Source organism: Bradysia coprophila, chromosome III, assembly GCF_014529535.1.
Source record: "Bradysia coprophila strain Holo2 chromosome III, BU_Bcop_v1, whole genome shotgun sequence".
Lineage (NCBI taxonomy): Eukaryota > Metazoa > Arthropoda > Insecta > Diptera > Sciaridae > Bradysia > Bradysia coprophila.
Genome location: NC_050736.1, coordinates 2,577,572 through 2,592,959, shown reverse-complemented (window position 1 = coordinate 2,592,959; position 15,388 = coordinate 2,577,572). Strand labels below are relative to the sequence as shown.

Below are 15,388 nucleotides of genomic sequence, written 5' to 3'. Positions count from 1 at the left end.
TGAATTTGGGTCGGACCCAAATGTTCTTTAACTTTGAGTTGAATGCATTTGGGTCGGACCAATATGTTCGGTAATTATGACTGCCTTGAATTTGGGTCGGACCCAAATGTTCTTTAACTTTGAGTTGTATACATTTGGGTCGGACCAATATGTTCGGTAATTATGACTGCCTCGAATATTGGTCGGACCCAAATGTTCTTCAGTTTTGAGTTTTATACATTTGGGTCGGACCAATATGTTCAGCTCTTATGACTGCCTTGAATTTGAGTCCGACATAAGTACATAATAGCGATAGCATAACTCTTTATGTAATATGATTTGTTATGTACAGTGTACACACATACACATGCATCTTATGTACTTATAAGCATATTTGTTACTAGTCATAATTTTGGCGTTGGGCTAACTTCGGCCCGATAGTTTGGTATTAATGTTCCAAATAATTTTGTCAACAGCTGACGTACATTTTCGAATTAACGAAACTGACAACACTGACTTTCGTTTCAGAGTGACAGAAGTCACTTTCGATATTAAAAGTTGGATGTCAACAACAAAAACAAAAAGTCCACAATGACTGCCACAGATGCTAAAAAAGATTATTTGCTTGCTTTAAAAGGTAAACTTTAGTCATTTAGTGACCGTAAATCGCCCTAAAACTTATGTTCAATCCGTATGTTCCATAAAAGTAATGCGCCTTACACGTCCGACATTGATAAATCCCACTGTTGTGACATCGGAGAAAACGGATTTGCCCAACAATTTATTTACAAAAATTTTGGAGAACGACATCACTGCAGTTAATGGCACTGAGACAATCGCCGCCGGACAGTTTATGCTTCTTCCGCAGAGTTTCGGTAACATTTACTTGGGTGAAACGTTCTCCAGCTACATTTGTGTTCATAATTGCACGCCCAATCCTGTGCAGTCGGTGTCTGTGAAAGTGAGAACATTTATACCGAATGACTAGTGATCACGAAGCTGCAACACACTTTCTATTGTTTCAGGCGGATTTACAGTCTGATAAGAATCGAATTAATCTGCCCATTCATGCTAGCAAGTCTACACCGGTAACATTGAATCCCGACGAAACTTTAGATGATGTCATTCACCACGAAGTGAAAGAAATTGGCATTCATATGTAGACTACATTATCAACGCAGTCTTGAAAAGCACGAACTATAAATTGCATCAATTTTCAGATTAGTCTGTGAAGTACATTACACCACTCCTGCTGGGTTCCAAGAATCATTCCGTAAATTTTTCAAATTCCAAGTATTGAAACCGTTGGATGTAAAAACTAAGTTTTATAATGCCGAGACCGATGAGGTGTATTTAGAAGCGCAAGTGAGACCATAGCAATCAATCGTTCATGTCCAACGGCTATAACATTCCGCATTCGCAGATTCAAAACATTACCGCTGGTCCGATTTGCTTAGAGAGCGTTGAACTGGAGAGTTCCGAATCCTATACTGTGCATTCATTAAACACTCTACCGAATGGAGAGTCTGTTTTCAAATCGCGAAATATGCTTGAGCCGAACAACAGCTGCCAATTTCTGTACTGTATAAAGGTTTGTTCAAAGAAATGAGCACTGTTGATGAGTTTACCATTGATTTGTGTCCTCATTGGCAGCCCATTCCGAGTCTAGCCAACGATCCGAGAGCGTTAAAGCAAGCAAATAATATCGGAAAATTAGACATAATTTGGAGATCGAACTTAGGCGAAAGGGGAAGACTGCAGACAAGCCAGTTACAGCGGAGTGTAGGATGAATGAGCATTGGTTCGATATTCAATTCTCATTTTGAAATTATTAAATTTTTCAGTCAGTTGAGCATGGTGACCTACGGTTAACAGTTATCGAAGCGAATAACACGGTCAAAATAGGAGAGCCATTCAATTTTACGTGCCGTGTGACAAATACTAGGTTCGTATTTACTGATCAATTGTACAGGGGAGGGAAAGAAAATTTCAGTCTAAGTTTGCTTCAGCTGGTTCGCTTATACAAACAAAACTGGTTATGAGTGTTAGTGGCATAGCCAGAGTCAGTTTTGTATGAGTGAATCAGCTGAAGCAAATTCCAGCTGAAATTTGATTGCCCCCTCATCCTTTCCTGTAAAAGGATATGAAAACGAAAGTAATAAATTACAGCGAACGTTCGATGGAACTGCAATTGAACCTCAGCACAAAATCAAAGATTGGGTGTTCGTATACGGGAGCGACGGAGTTTATGGTATTACGAAAACGTTTCCTCCGACTAAACTTACCGAATGCTGACGAGAAAATTCTTTTAATTTTCAGCTCGGAACCATCGAGTCGGAGAAGAGCAAAGATTTTAAACTGACCGTTTGTCCCGTTCGTCTTGGATTGATAACAATTGCGCAGCTTCAGTTGACTGATGTTTTCTTGAAGCGCACTTACGAATTCGATGACTTTGTGCAGGTGTTTGTGGTCGACCAGGACCGAGACGATGAACCATTTGAGATGGAAAAATTCGTGCAATACGGAGTAGAGAAAATGGCATTGTCGTGAGGAGAATTGGTTGGCAATTGTGTTGATTTAACGAGAAAATATATTTATTAAAGACGTAAGCAAACTTAACAATGGTATTTGTGTGGTGCCTGGTGCCCTATCACAATTTCTCCTTATTTTTAAGAACTACAAAAATATTTACATTCGCTTAGACAGCAACCGATTACATTGTCAATTGATTGAGTTTAATCATTCAGAAATTTGTATAAACTTGAACCCTTTTTCAATAGAAATCCTTGGATATTCATCGTCTCGATAGCATCCGTGAAACTCAAAAATCTCAGGTTAGCATTGACAGCCATTTCCTTCAATTCAGCAAGCGAAAATATCGTCTTGTTCGACTGTGTCGATTTCACCTGCAATATCCGAACAAATTGTCGAATCTGACTCGTTTGACTCATCCCGGAACCGTTAACATTACGCTGCAATTGTATCGTCCCCACGTCGGTACTAAAAACATCGATCATACTATGTCTCACAATCGTGATGACATCACTTGCATGTTGAGCTGTCGCCTCGCCACACAATTCAGCACGGGCACGTGCTTGTGTCAGTCGTATCATTGCTTCCAATTGTCTCGTCGTAACTGGAATGGAATTGTCGCCCTGCTGAACACCTCTCAATTCCAAATAGAAGTCACGTAGTAGGCCTATGGCCCCTTCGGAAAGTTTCGGATGACAGTATTTTCGAGCATAGGCAATATACGTCTGCATAAGGACGCGCGGTAGTGGGTCGATCTTTTCATTTCTCTGCAGCTTGAGTCTAACATTGAGTGGTTCGTTAGCTTGGCCACTCAATGTTGCCTGCGATCCGTTAAAAGAAGCGCTGGGAGACAGCACTTGTGGCATACCAGACAAATGTCTGCGGTAATCATGAAGTACGGAGTCGAGTTCAGCATTGGGACGATCAAGAATGATAAATGCCAAGTCAAAGCGGGACAGTAGTGCCGGGTTCATCTTTACATTTTCAGAGACAGTTTTGGACTTATTGTAATGACCATCAGCCGGATTGGCAGCTGCAATAACCGATGTACGTGCAGGTAGCGAACAAAAAACGCCGGCTTTAGCGATAGACACACACTGTTGTTCCATAACTTCTAGGAGAGCCTGTAGGTCGTTCATATTAGATTAGAAATTTCGTTTTTCTGTTATTGCCTGATTTATCAGACCTGATTACTGTTCGACATTTTGTCCAATTCATCAATACAACAAGTTCCTTGATCAGCTAATAGTAAAGGGCCAGCACCCAAGGACGTATTATTTCCTTTTTCATGATGGACGGCTACTGTAAGACCGGCTGTGGAGCTTGTCTTTCCACACACAAAAATTCCTAAAATTTATCATGATTACCCAAAGTATAAGTAAGTACACTCATACCGCACTAACCTTTCGGAGAAGCATCAGCACATGCTTGTAACATTTGACTTTTGCCAAGACCAGGGTCTCCGACGATCAGAATATGGCATTGAGATCGGCGATTTGGATTATCACTACCACCTAGCAGCGCCAATACGAGTCCAGCTTTAATCAGCTCATGTCCATAAATCGAAGGAGATAATGAATGTATCAGCAATCGAAACGGACACGGTTTTGACTTGATGGCTTGAATCGCTCCAAGATCTTTATCGGAGAATGTGCTTTTCCAGGTCATTGTTGCGTTTCGGTTACTCGACAACGATACGGCTTTCAGGTAGATATCACGCAGAGGCGATACTCCGGCTCTTTCCTGAGGAGGACATTGTACAATTGCCGTAACAGTTACATCGTCGCCGGGATAAACTGAATCAACCAAGTCTTGGAACAATTCGATTTTTATTGTTCGAGGCACTCTTCCGGATTGATTGGCATTGAGAGTTTCTTGTAGATGAATCGTTTGACATGCTTCGGTGGACGTGAACGGCGATGACACGATCGAAATGAAATTGCTGGAGCTACGATTTTTACATGGACATGATCGTGGCCTTGTTTCGGCTTGTGTAGGTTGTTTAATGGCTTGCACAGCATTACACTGAAGACATCGATACGCAATCCAAGTCGCACGATATTCCAGCGAACTAACACGTACCACATTTCCCCTAACGACGATCAGTTTTCCATTTCTGTCTACCTTCAACGAGTTTATGGTCACGGGTTTCAAGTTGGTCTGGATGCGTGCATGTACTTGCTGCAAGCTGACATCTTTATTTGTCGTAAAGTCACTCTGCGTTGAGCATGGAGTGTTTGGAAGGTTAATCAGTTGCTGATGCATTGCCAATCCCAGGCATTTTAGTGTTTCATCAGGCGTGTCAACCAAATCCTGTGCAAATGTTGGCCATGCTGTCATTAAATTTGCGTCACCAGTCAGATTTGATAACGACAATGGGTACCAAAGTCTTTTCCTTGCCATCTGCAGATCGTATTCTGGATTAGATGTAATATGAGCCTCAAATGCCCTAAGTTTTCCAACAATATTTGATTCTTCTGCAAAGGCTGAAGTAGAACATGAAAGTAGTAAATGGAAGTAGTAGATTTCGCACAAAATCGACTTACTTTCTTCAGGAAAATACAGATTCCAGCCTGGATATTGGTCATTATTTGCAGAAATATGTCTGACTATAACTGGTTGGGATTCGGATGAGTTAGTAGGCTCATCGTCATCCGAGTTCGCATGAGAAACTGGTACGGAAATAGTTTTCGGACGTCGGCCAACACTCGAGGTTCTTCGATAATTGAATGGAGTCCATCTAGCTCGACCTCTCCCATTTCCCCGCTGTGGTGGATTCATTTTTCAAAGAAACGATAAGTCCTTTGACTTTTGCAACCGATTTCTTGACGTTATTCACCCGAAACAATTTCTTCTTTTGATGCAGGTGAGTTGACAGTCTCCGTATTTTGAAAACGGTTTGCAGTGACACAAATCAGATAGGAAATTAATTCTTTCGTAAATTAAATCACTCTCACTAACAACAGACAACGGTTATTTTGGTTTAATAAACTTTTGTTGAAATCTGACTGGAGGACTGAATGTACCACTAGTACCATATGGTGTGTCAGATGACATTAAAGTCAAAGAACGAAAATATTGATTCAAATCCGTCCTGCGTGACCTTACCAAAATTTACAGCCTTGAATTAAATGGCGAACTGTGTTACCTCCCCAAGTTTTACAGCCTTAGGAATTTGATGATAAAACAAAACTATAAGACACCAGTGGCTGTATTTAATCCATTTGTTCAACATTTATGTCACATACAATAGGTACGCCCTTAAGTCTTTAACCTATCACAGACGGCAAGCATAATAACTAGTATAATCATCGAATCTGTGACTTCCAATCATCAAATATTTTCAAGAAATTTATGCAAGGTCTGCTACTTCAATTGTTTAAAAATAAGTTTTGCTACATAAGGCTGCATTAGGCATAGCTCATCATTTACTGTTGTCGTCGTTGTAGATAACAGATGAATAGCCTTTCGTTTAACTGTTATCCATTGTTACTAAATCGGATCGCTTTAAATCGACCTGAGGTTGGTTATCACTAATCCAATCACTTTTATATTCCTCCTCGTTCTCCTCCTCCTCCTCCAAACAATCGGTCTCTAGCAGATTATTCTCGTCCTGGCTCTTATCCTTTTTCGAACAAAGGCGACACACTCGTTCCAAGAGTGCTGACAAACGACGTTTGTACCGATTGATGTCCAGCGAAGTCGCCGCATATGTTGGATGATCATCGACAGACGCATTTTTATTTTTACGCAATGCACCAATATGGTTTAATCGGTCAAGGGAATCGTTTGTTGTTTCCTCCCAAGTCTGAATCATTCAATATTAAAAGCCATGAACACTCACGAACACCAACGTACTCACATTGTTTAGCCAATCGACAATTGGGGTGATCAAAATCGAGCATAGTCCTTCCGTAGTCTTGTTAGGGAGGTCCAAATTTTCAACTATAATGCGACACATTGCTAGAGCACAAGATAGGTTTTGACGACTCCTGAAACCGATAAAATTGAATTTTCCCTATAATTTTTACCACTCACAACACAGTTTACTGTTTAAGGTCGAAAATTGCAGTGTCCAGTTCTTTCAAGGCTTCATTGATTTGATCCTGAGTGGTTTTATATAGCATCATAACTCCTTCAGTTGCATTTTCTTTTTTATCTTCTAACTTGATAAACATACTTCGTACAATAAGACGCATCTGTGCCGATCGTGAGTCAAGTTTGTCCTAGTCCAGCATAAAGGAATGCATTTATAGTCAAGGTACAATAATAAACTTAGCTGATTAACTTACTTGAAGTAATTTGACTTTGCCTAAAGCGTCAGTGTGACCGTCAACTTTGGATAGAATTTCGTTGATCGGAATTTTCGGTAGAAATACTAATTTTAATTTTGCTGCCTGATTCTGAGACTTAGCTGTTGATTTGTTAGTGTAATCTTCAATACGACATTTCATGACTTCGAGAAATGCTCCAAATAAAGTTAGATCGTCCGACTGAATCCTAAGACCAGATTAGCATCAATTATATTGACCCATAAAGAGTGTCTGGGTGTCATGTAAAAATACCTTATTCGGTTTGATTGCTGTTTATTTGTAATAACTGTAATGACCGTGTTGGTTATATTTGATTTAAATCCCGCTGCTTGAAGATCAGATTCCATTGAATAATCAGGTGTAAATAATGCGCTCAAGCTTAACGTTTCGGCCGACCCTTCAACGCTGAAGGTAATTTTAATCGATGCTTCCTTTTGTGGCGAATGTTGAGAAAAGAATAATTTGATTGGCAATGAAATTCTCTCTTCTAATATTCTGCAAATGCTTTGCTGATTAATGAACGAAACGACTACTTTAGCATCCGTGCAATGAGCTGGCAACGTGTTGTTAAAATACATCCAAACGTCTACCCTCTTCGAAGTGTTAATGGGAACATTGCGTAAGAAATGTAATGGTTCAGAACAAACTAGCGGCTCTGATGCCACAAACAAAATCTGAATTTGTTCCAACGATACACTCGGCGTCACTATCAGACTTACGCGGCACATTTGTCTAGCAACTTCAAATGAACGTTTTGTGGGAAAGTTGCAAGGTTCAAGTCTACTATCGACAGTTACTTTCAATTGTAGATCTTTTTTTGCTAGGGCTTTAGTTAACGATAAGTCCGTGAAATCGATTCCAGATTTTATATCCTTTTCCAATTCGGCTAATTCCTTTTGCACGTTTTCGTAATTTAATTCACTCAAATTTAACGGTGGCACTTTGAAGGGCTGTGGCTCAGAACCCAAAAAGCCCACTTGAAGCTGTCCAGTCTCGCTTAATGTCACAACAGCTCCAGCTAATCCATTTACGTTAGATCTTTGTATAGATACAGGTACTTCGGCTAGTTGGGCGGCCCAAATGAGTGTTGACTCCTCATAAATTAGCAGTGAACCACTTTCGCTTACAATTGATGTAATTAATCTAGCATTTGGTTCTATAAAATACAGTCGTTTGAGAAATTTGATTAAAACACAAAACTTTCGCACAATTGTATGAACCCTTCTTCCCCCCATACTTGTAACACTCAATAAATAAAAATTCAGTGAAAAGCGATTTCTACTCCAGTACATAGACTTACCCCAATACCATCCAATCACGAAGCAGTGAAAACACATCGGCGAATAATCCAGCCGTTTTATGAATCTAACTGATCCATCGTCGGCTATTGATATGAAATGATTTTCTCCAAGAATCATAATTACAGATTGGTCACTTGAAACAACCAATCATTATTAGTCATGGCCAAAGAAATGAAACGAGATCCTAAACTCACTTAGTTAATTGTAAAGAAGTAACATCCAATGCCATCCAATCCATGCCGATATTTGCCACCCACATTGCTTCGATAACTTTTCCACCAGTTTCACTACTCTGAGATAGGTCCTGGTATCTATAAAATTGTTGGTAAATACATTTTTGGAACGACACAGAGACATTGACTGTTACCTAAAGCATTCCACATCGTATGCAGTAGAAACGGTAATAAAACTATCGATTCGTTGAACGTAAACAAAGACTGATGGTATGTTCCTTTCACCCGGTAAAATGCATTCATATGCAATGGAGTCTTGTTCAAAAAAGCTTAACGAACTGTCCATGTGAACCACACAAAAGAATTCTTTTCCCTTGACACTACCAAAATTTCCCTTACAGAATGAAAATGCAAACCTTTGAAACTTGTATTCGTAACAAAGTTCCAATTTCGATTGATCGCCTGGAATTAGACGGCTTTAGAATCAGTTAATATTGGTGTTTCGCAATAGATTTCAAACCATGCGAAGCATGTCCTTCAGTGGTGTGAATAGCGTAAATAGAAAGTTTCATTGGATGTAAAATTGCCAGCTGACATTTTCCATTCTCTTTCGATCTGAGAAATTAAAATTAAAATTTCCTGGTCATCATAATGATTTCCACCAACAAACTCGGTATTACCCTATAAATTTTCCAGATTCAATTCCAATAATCGGATTCGGTAGCTTCATTTCGATTAGGACGTCTGTTGCTTTAAACGCATTATCGTTGTTATTTTCGGGAGGATCACCGGACGGATTAAATATGCTCAAGTGACCAGAATGCGAACCAACAACAATGTAATCCTTGTCATTATCGTTTGAGCCAATACGACAACAATGCATTGAATTGTTGTCGTAGTTTGTTCCAAAATCCGGACATTGAGTATACCACCATCGACACAATTGGAAAAGCGACATTTTTCTGATTTCTGTTTTGGCGAGTGATTTTTTTCGTATTATTTTAGGCTCTGTTATGTTGTCGTTACCTTGGAAACCACCCCATAACAGTATTCATTCCATTTGCGTTATAGATAAAAACATAGAGGTAGACTAATACAAATCGTTTTAATTAAGGGTATAGGTATATATAATACACAGTGCTACTATGTGTACCACCAGCGTTTTGAAAATGGCGTTTGCGACAGCATTAATTGTATTGGCGTTGGCAGAATGATTCTATCCATTAAAATGACCGAAAATATAAATTGTATGGAAGACTCGAAATACTGTATCACCTGTTATGGTCATCGACGTCAAAAATAAACGATGAGCTCTGTGTTACATTTTCTTGTCAAAAAACATCTCTGCAATGAATTTTCTGTGGGACCCAGGTGAAAATGAAAGTCTCAAAAGTTCGAAAAACGTAGTCTCATGGTCTCAAATCTACTGTCTTTTGAGACGTGAGACTACGTTTTTCGAACTTTTGAGACTTTAATTTTCACCCGGGGAACACTCTGTCCGAGTGAAGACGCAGATCTTCAACTTTCTTAAGGTATTTTATAGCTGGGCTTCTCAGCTATTAACTACAGGTAGCGGTAATGCCTTCTGTTCCCGAATGCCCGTGAGATCAGTTAACAATGTGTGCAACCTCATGCTACTACACCGAAATCAAAAATCAAATTAATTTTTGATTTTTTTTTTGCTATTCTGGATTCCTTGTTCAATTCTAAGTTCAGACTGGGTCAGGCCTTTTAAAATAAAAACATAATAAAAATACGCCCCAACCTATTCTCTAGTGGAGTAGTGTATCATCTGTTATGCACGACGACGTCAAAAATAAACGATAAACGATGAGCTCTGGGTAAAACTGTCTTATTATAGCAAAATGCATGTCAAAAGAAATGAAGTAAAAGATTTTGCGATTGTGTTTTGACTATACAATGTTCAAATTAAGTACAAGATTTGATAACTAATGTCTGCGAAAGTTTATAAAGGAAGTGAATAAATGTTTATTGAAATGAAATCATTTGTATTCCTATTTCAAGCATTTTTATACGATTTGACCGGTTCTATGTTGCATAAAAGTTACGTAGAAAAGTTTTTTGGTAACGCGGTAAAAATACTCGCAGAAGCATTGTTTTTAAGATCCAATAGTAGATTCCTGTACTAGGGAAGTAATTTGATATCTCGTATCCAGATGAGTAAAATTATCCGAGTGCTTCAGCACACTCTGCATTGCATTCTCTAGTGCAAAACTCGGACTAGGATAATTAGTCAAACGAAAAATTTTCTGTACATAACTATGTTAGTCAGTAAATATTCACATTGCCAAAAAACATCCCGATAAAAAGAAGGTAACAAAAGAAGATTTCGAAGGTGGCGATTATGAATTCGACTCAATTGATCCTACCGATTTTGGACATCGATTAGCATTTCTTAGAAAATCTATTCCGACTCTACGCAGATGCCCAAAAGGAGCACGACAAGATGTTGCGAATGTTTTGACGAACGTTATCAATCAGTGTGTTCGTATGAATGATGAACATTCTTGGAATCGATTATTACTCTTCCCATATGCAACGCTGAAGATACCGAGCGAAAATGAAAATGTGACGAATCTAACATCTTATGTTCGAGACAATGTAAAATTGTGGCACGAAAAGGGTATACGAACGATTCCAATATTGCCACCAAGTGCAACAAACAACGACGAAACAAATGCAAGTCATAAGCGGAACAATATCTTCAAAAAAGTCGAAGCCAAGCTGTCAGATGGCGATGTCAGTGGCGCATTACGGCTGATCTCTTCGGATGACCTCATCGCACCAAATAACGAGGCAACGTTGAATGAATTAAACAAAAAACATCCTCCACATCCAGAGCCGTCAAATTTTCCTGATTCTTTAATTGAAATCGAACAGATCACACCAACAGAAGAAGAGGTTAATTTGTCAATTATTTCATTCAGGAAAGGAACTGCTGGCGGACTTGATAGTTTACGCCCACAAATTCTGAAAGACTTATTATACGTTCAAATAGGCGATGCGGGTGTTAAACTGTTGCAAGCATTGACGTCACTGATAACTATAACACTGAAAGGAGACGTTCCGAAAACTATTTGTCCGTACATATATGGAGCGTCATTAACAGCTTTGCAAAAGAAAGATGGAGGGATTAGACCGATCGCAGTTGGAAATACTTGGAGACGTATTTCAGCAAAAATTGCATGTCGAAGAGTGGCCTCGGTATTATCCAATCTGTTCCTACCACACCAACTAGGAGTAGGAATTAGGAATGGCGCAGAAGCTGGCGCACATGCAGCACGCATTTATTATGGATCGAAACATACGTCCGTTCGAGTGTTTATAAAAATCGACGTGAAGAATGCATTCAATGAACTGAGAAGAGACGCATTGTTACAAAAGGTGAAATCAACGATACCAGAAATATACAAGTTTGTTGAACAGTGCTATCGAGTCCCCACAAACGTATACTACAGAGAACATGTTATCTTATCCCAAAGAGGAGTCCAGCAAGGTGATCCACTTGGACCAGCACTGTTTTGCCTTGTTCTTCAGGATATTATTTCATCCCTAAAAGAATTGGACCTGAATATATGGTATCTTGACGATGGAACAATCGCCGGTACACCTGATTCCGTTTCGAAAGCACTTCAAGAGATTATAAGCAAAGCAAATGAAATCGGCTTAAAATTGAACCATTCGAAGTGCGAAATGTCAGTTCTGGGAACAGAATCGGAAAAAATTCGAAATGATTTGTACGTACATTTTGATTCAATTGCTGAAGGAATTCAAATTATGAAAATCGAAAACGAATTCTTGTTGGGAAGTCCCCTTACCGAAGCCGCGTCGAAAATCTGTCTGGAAAAGAAAATAATTGAATTAAAGAATCTGGCAGAGAAATTGAAACATATAAGCAGGCACAGCGCATATTATCTTCTCCGTCTGTCTGTGACAACACCATGTTTGATTTTCTTCTTGCGTGGAGCACCAATGTGGAAAAATGCATCTGGTTTATTGCAGTACGACGAAACGATGAAAAATTCAATGGAATTACTTTTCAACATAAAATTCACGGAATTGGCGTGGATCGAATCTTCACTACCAATAAAGAAAGGCGGAATTGGAATACGACATGCTTCAGACATAGCTCTTCCATGCTTTTTGTCATCAGTGTATAATGTTTCTGATCTGCTAAATGGACTGTTACCTGAAATTTACCGGCAGTTCGATTTAGCAAAAGAGGAAGCGGAACAACATTGGAGTCAGGAATTTGGGGAACTACCTGAAAAGTCTTTACGACCATTCCAAAGCAAATGGGAAGCTTTCGAAATAGCCAGAAAATTGACATTAATACGAAGTTCGTTGGTTGAAAAACCGGACCAAGCTCGAATTTTGGCCAATTCCTCCCAAGATGCAGGTGCGTGGTTGCAAGCACTTCCAGCTCCACAACTCGGAACACACATGAGCAATGACGAATTCAGAGTTTCGTTTGCACTACGTTTAGGTTTACCTATTCTACAACCACATAAATGTGTGTGTGGAACGAAAGTTGATGAATTTGCGAGACATGGACTGTCATGTAGTAAAGCTGCAGGAACAAAACCTAGACACGAAACATTTAACAACATAATGCAACGCGCGCTCAAATCGGCCGAAGTACCATGCACTCGTGAACCACCTGGTTGTTCTGCACCCGATGGCAAAAAACCTGATGGTCTCAGTCTTGTTCCTTGGACGAGGGGCAAATCCCTGCTATGGGATTACACCTGTTCAGACACTTTCGCTCAATCATATGTCAATAGAGCGTCACGCGAAATTGGCTATGTTGCAAAACAAGCAGAGGATAAAAAACTGGAAAAATACGACCATTTAAGAGATCAGTTCATTTTTGTACCGGTGTCATCCGAAACGACTGGAGTTTACGGAAAGATTGGACATAAATTATTAAAACAAATCGGTAGCAAAATCACAGAAGTAACGAAAGAGAAACGAGCAACGAGCTACCTTTTTCAACGGCTAGGAATAGCAATTCAACGAGGAAACGTTGCATCAATCTTGGGTACGCTTCCGCCTTCTAAAAATCTAAACGAAATATTTTACTTGTAAAAAATTTGAATTTTGTTAACTAAATAAACATACTCAATGTTAGTCAAACAGTTAATGATTCAATGCAGCCGGTACAGCTCGAAGTGAATAAGTATTTATTAAAATGAAATCATTTGTTTTGGTATTTTAAACATTTTCATATGATTGATCAGTTCAATGTTGAGTGGGATGGTGAACCTAAATATATTCAGAAATGTTGCTCAAATCGGCGCCACTTAACAACTCATCTTGTCGTCAAATTTTGATATATTCTCTGACACTGGACATTGCATCTATATGTATTCGCTAATCCAATTAGCAATTTATCTATAAATTTTAATTATTATTGGCATGTTAGAATTGGCGATGATTTGTATGAATGTATACATACAGACATGTCAGCTTCATCATTGAATGTATCAGGTATATACGAAAGTTTGTGTGAAAAGGACAAATTTACTAGAGGAATTTCTATGATTAGCATTTAAATAGTAAAATTCGTACTTCACTCAAATACCTCAAAAAAAGCTCAAGGTAAATTTTATGTTGAAAAAAAAATATTTCCAGTTCGCAATTAAAAAATTATTGGAATAACTATTTCTTTTGCGGCTTATAACCGAAAACCTAATGACAATGTCATTGCACCAATTATATATCCATTCATATACTATATATATTGATATTATAGATATTTATGAATCGATTCGAAAGACATCACATAATAAACGTTCGCATTACAATTCATTTATGAACTACGTGCAGCGCCAATATGATGGATGTATTTTTATTACTTAAATAATTCACTGTACGCGACAGCGAACAAAAGCCGATTGAAGTGTACGATATATCGTAATTTAAAACATGTAATTTGTCACGTCATCAAATAGAGGCTCGATTCATACAAACCAATCCAAATTCACTTTGGAATTGACCTTTTTCATATATATACCAGAAGCAACAACTAACGTAACTAATACAAAGCTGAGACTTCCAGTAATTAAGTTACTGAGCACATTAATAACGTAGAGTCTGTGTGTGAGAGAGAGGAACTTCGCGTTTGAGAATTTTGCAGTAAGAAAAACTATTTAACAAAATCATTAAGGAATTGTAACGCAAAAAAATTAAATTAAAAATGAAATGTAGATGTATGGTAAGGTCATTTCAATCAATATTGATCATTTCAATAGGCTTGGTGTGCAATTTTCGTCTTGTACGTTTTTACGGATTTGTGTTTACATTTCGCAAATATTATTCTAAGAGATTGAGGATCGGACCAATATGTTTAGTCCAAATGAAAACTTTAAACATTAAAAAAAAATTGTTTAATTATAATAAACAATTACTTACAGGAAATGTACTACAAATAGGACAAGAAAACTTACCTTACACGTTTTGCTGTTATTACAAAAAAAAAGAATTTCTATATTATGTGACACGCTTCGTGTAACACAACGAGGTCTGTTTTTAATTAAAGATTGGACTCCTCCAAGTTAGAAGGTCTTGACGACTATTCATCTGTTGTCAGCAGTGACTCCAAAATAAGTGAAGAACTCTAGCTAATACGGTCTAAAAAAAATCCAGCAAAAGTTTTACTTTTGAGTTGAGAAAAATCTTTTACTTCATTTGGTTTATGAAATATTTGATCAAATATTTGAAAAACCAAATGAAGTAAAAGATTTTTCTCAACTCAAAAGTAAAACTTTTGCTGGATTTTTTGAGAAAAACACTGTATGCAACTAGGCGATGAATGATTAATTTATTAGGGAGACGATGTGTACTGTCACACTCAACCTGCGGCCTCGAGTCGAGTGTCTAAAAAACGTTAATCACTCGGTGACTTAATTTAAGTTTTATTTTTCGTCACTAAGTTGAGAAAATAATTATCACATCTGCTGTTGACGTCATCTCTAAAAGATGGGTATGTCAATAGAACTAACGAATGAAGGTGGTTTATGCAACTCGGATATTTAAATATTTCACTTAAATGATGAAAGTTCGAATT

General features: G+C 38.3%; 3 protein-coding genes across 4 annotated transcripts; 1 reads left to right on the top strand and 2 right to left on the bottom strand.

Moving 5' to 3' along the window:
- The first annotated feature begins 484 nt into the window (after positions 1 to 484).
- Positions 485 to 2,594, top strand: LOC119076840 (probable trafficking protein particle complex subunit 13 homolog). Its single transcript, XM_037183846.1, has 9 exons — positions 485 to 616; positions 687 to 940; positions 1,005 to 1,138; positions 1,200 to 1,344; positions 1,403 to 1,570; positions 1,633 to 1,761; positions 1,824 to 1,924; positions 2,149 to 2,230; positions 2,299 to 2,594. Exons 1-9 carry the CDS (start codon positions 571 to 573, stop codon positions 2,527 to 2,529), a joined length of 1,290 nt encoding a protein of 429 aa, XP_037039741.1. The 5' UTR covers positions 485 to 570; the 3' UTR covers positions 2,530 to 2,594.
- On the bottom strand, positions 2,551 to 5,516 carry LOC119075894 (DNA helicase MCM8). Its single transcript, XM_037182471.1, has 4 exons — positions 5,058 to 5,516; positions 3,915 to 4,997; positions 3,698 to 3,858; positions 2,551 to 3,635 (listed from the first exon to the last, which is right to left on the bottom strand). Exons 1-4 carry the CDS (start codon positions 5,290 to 5,292, stop codon positions 2,715 to 2,717), a joined length of 2,400 nt encoding a protein of 799 aa, XP_037038366.1. The 5' UTR covers positions 5,293 to 5,516; the 3' UTR covers positions 2,551 to 2,714.
- Positions 5,517 to 5,770: 254 nt separating this feature from the next.
- LOC119075813 (protein PTHB1) lies at positions 5,771 to 9,290 on the bottom strand. Of its 2 annotated transcripts, XM_037182384.1 has the most exons (11): positions 8,979 to 9,290; positions 8,819 to 8,913; positions 8,493 to 8,760; positions 8,320 to 8,436; positions 8,125 to 8,258; positions 7,077 to 7,980; positions 6,804 to 7,011; positions 6,562 to 6,737; positions 6,374 to 6,503; positions 5,989 to 6,319; positions 5,771 to 5,785 (listed from the first exon to the last, which is right to left on the bottom strand). In XM_037182384.1, the coding sequence occupies exons 1-11, from the start codon at positions 9,254 to 9,256 to the stop codon at positions 5,781 to 5,783; spliced, it is 2,646 nt and encodes an 881-aa protein (XP_037038279.1). In that variant the 5' UTR covers positions 9,257 to 9,290; the 3' UTR covers positions 5,771 to 5,780. The 2 variants fall into 2 exon arrangements, with proteins under 2 accessions (XP_037038279.1, XP_037038282.1); XM_037182387.1 differs by lacking the exon at positions 5,771 to 5,785 and having other exon boundaries at positions 5,868 to 6,319.
- Between the last annotated feature and the right edge of the window lie 6,098 nt (positions 9,291 to 15,388).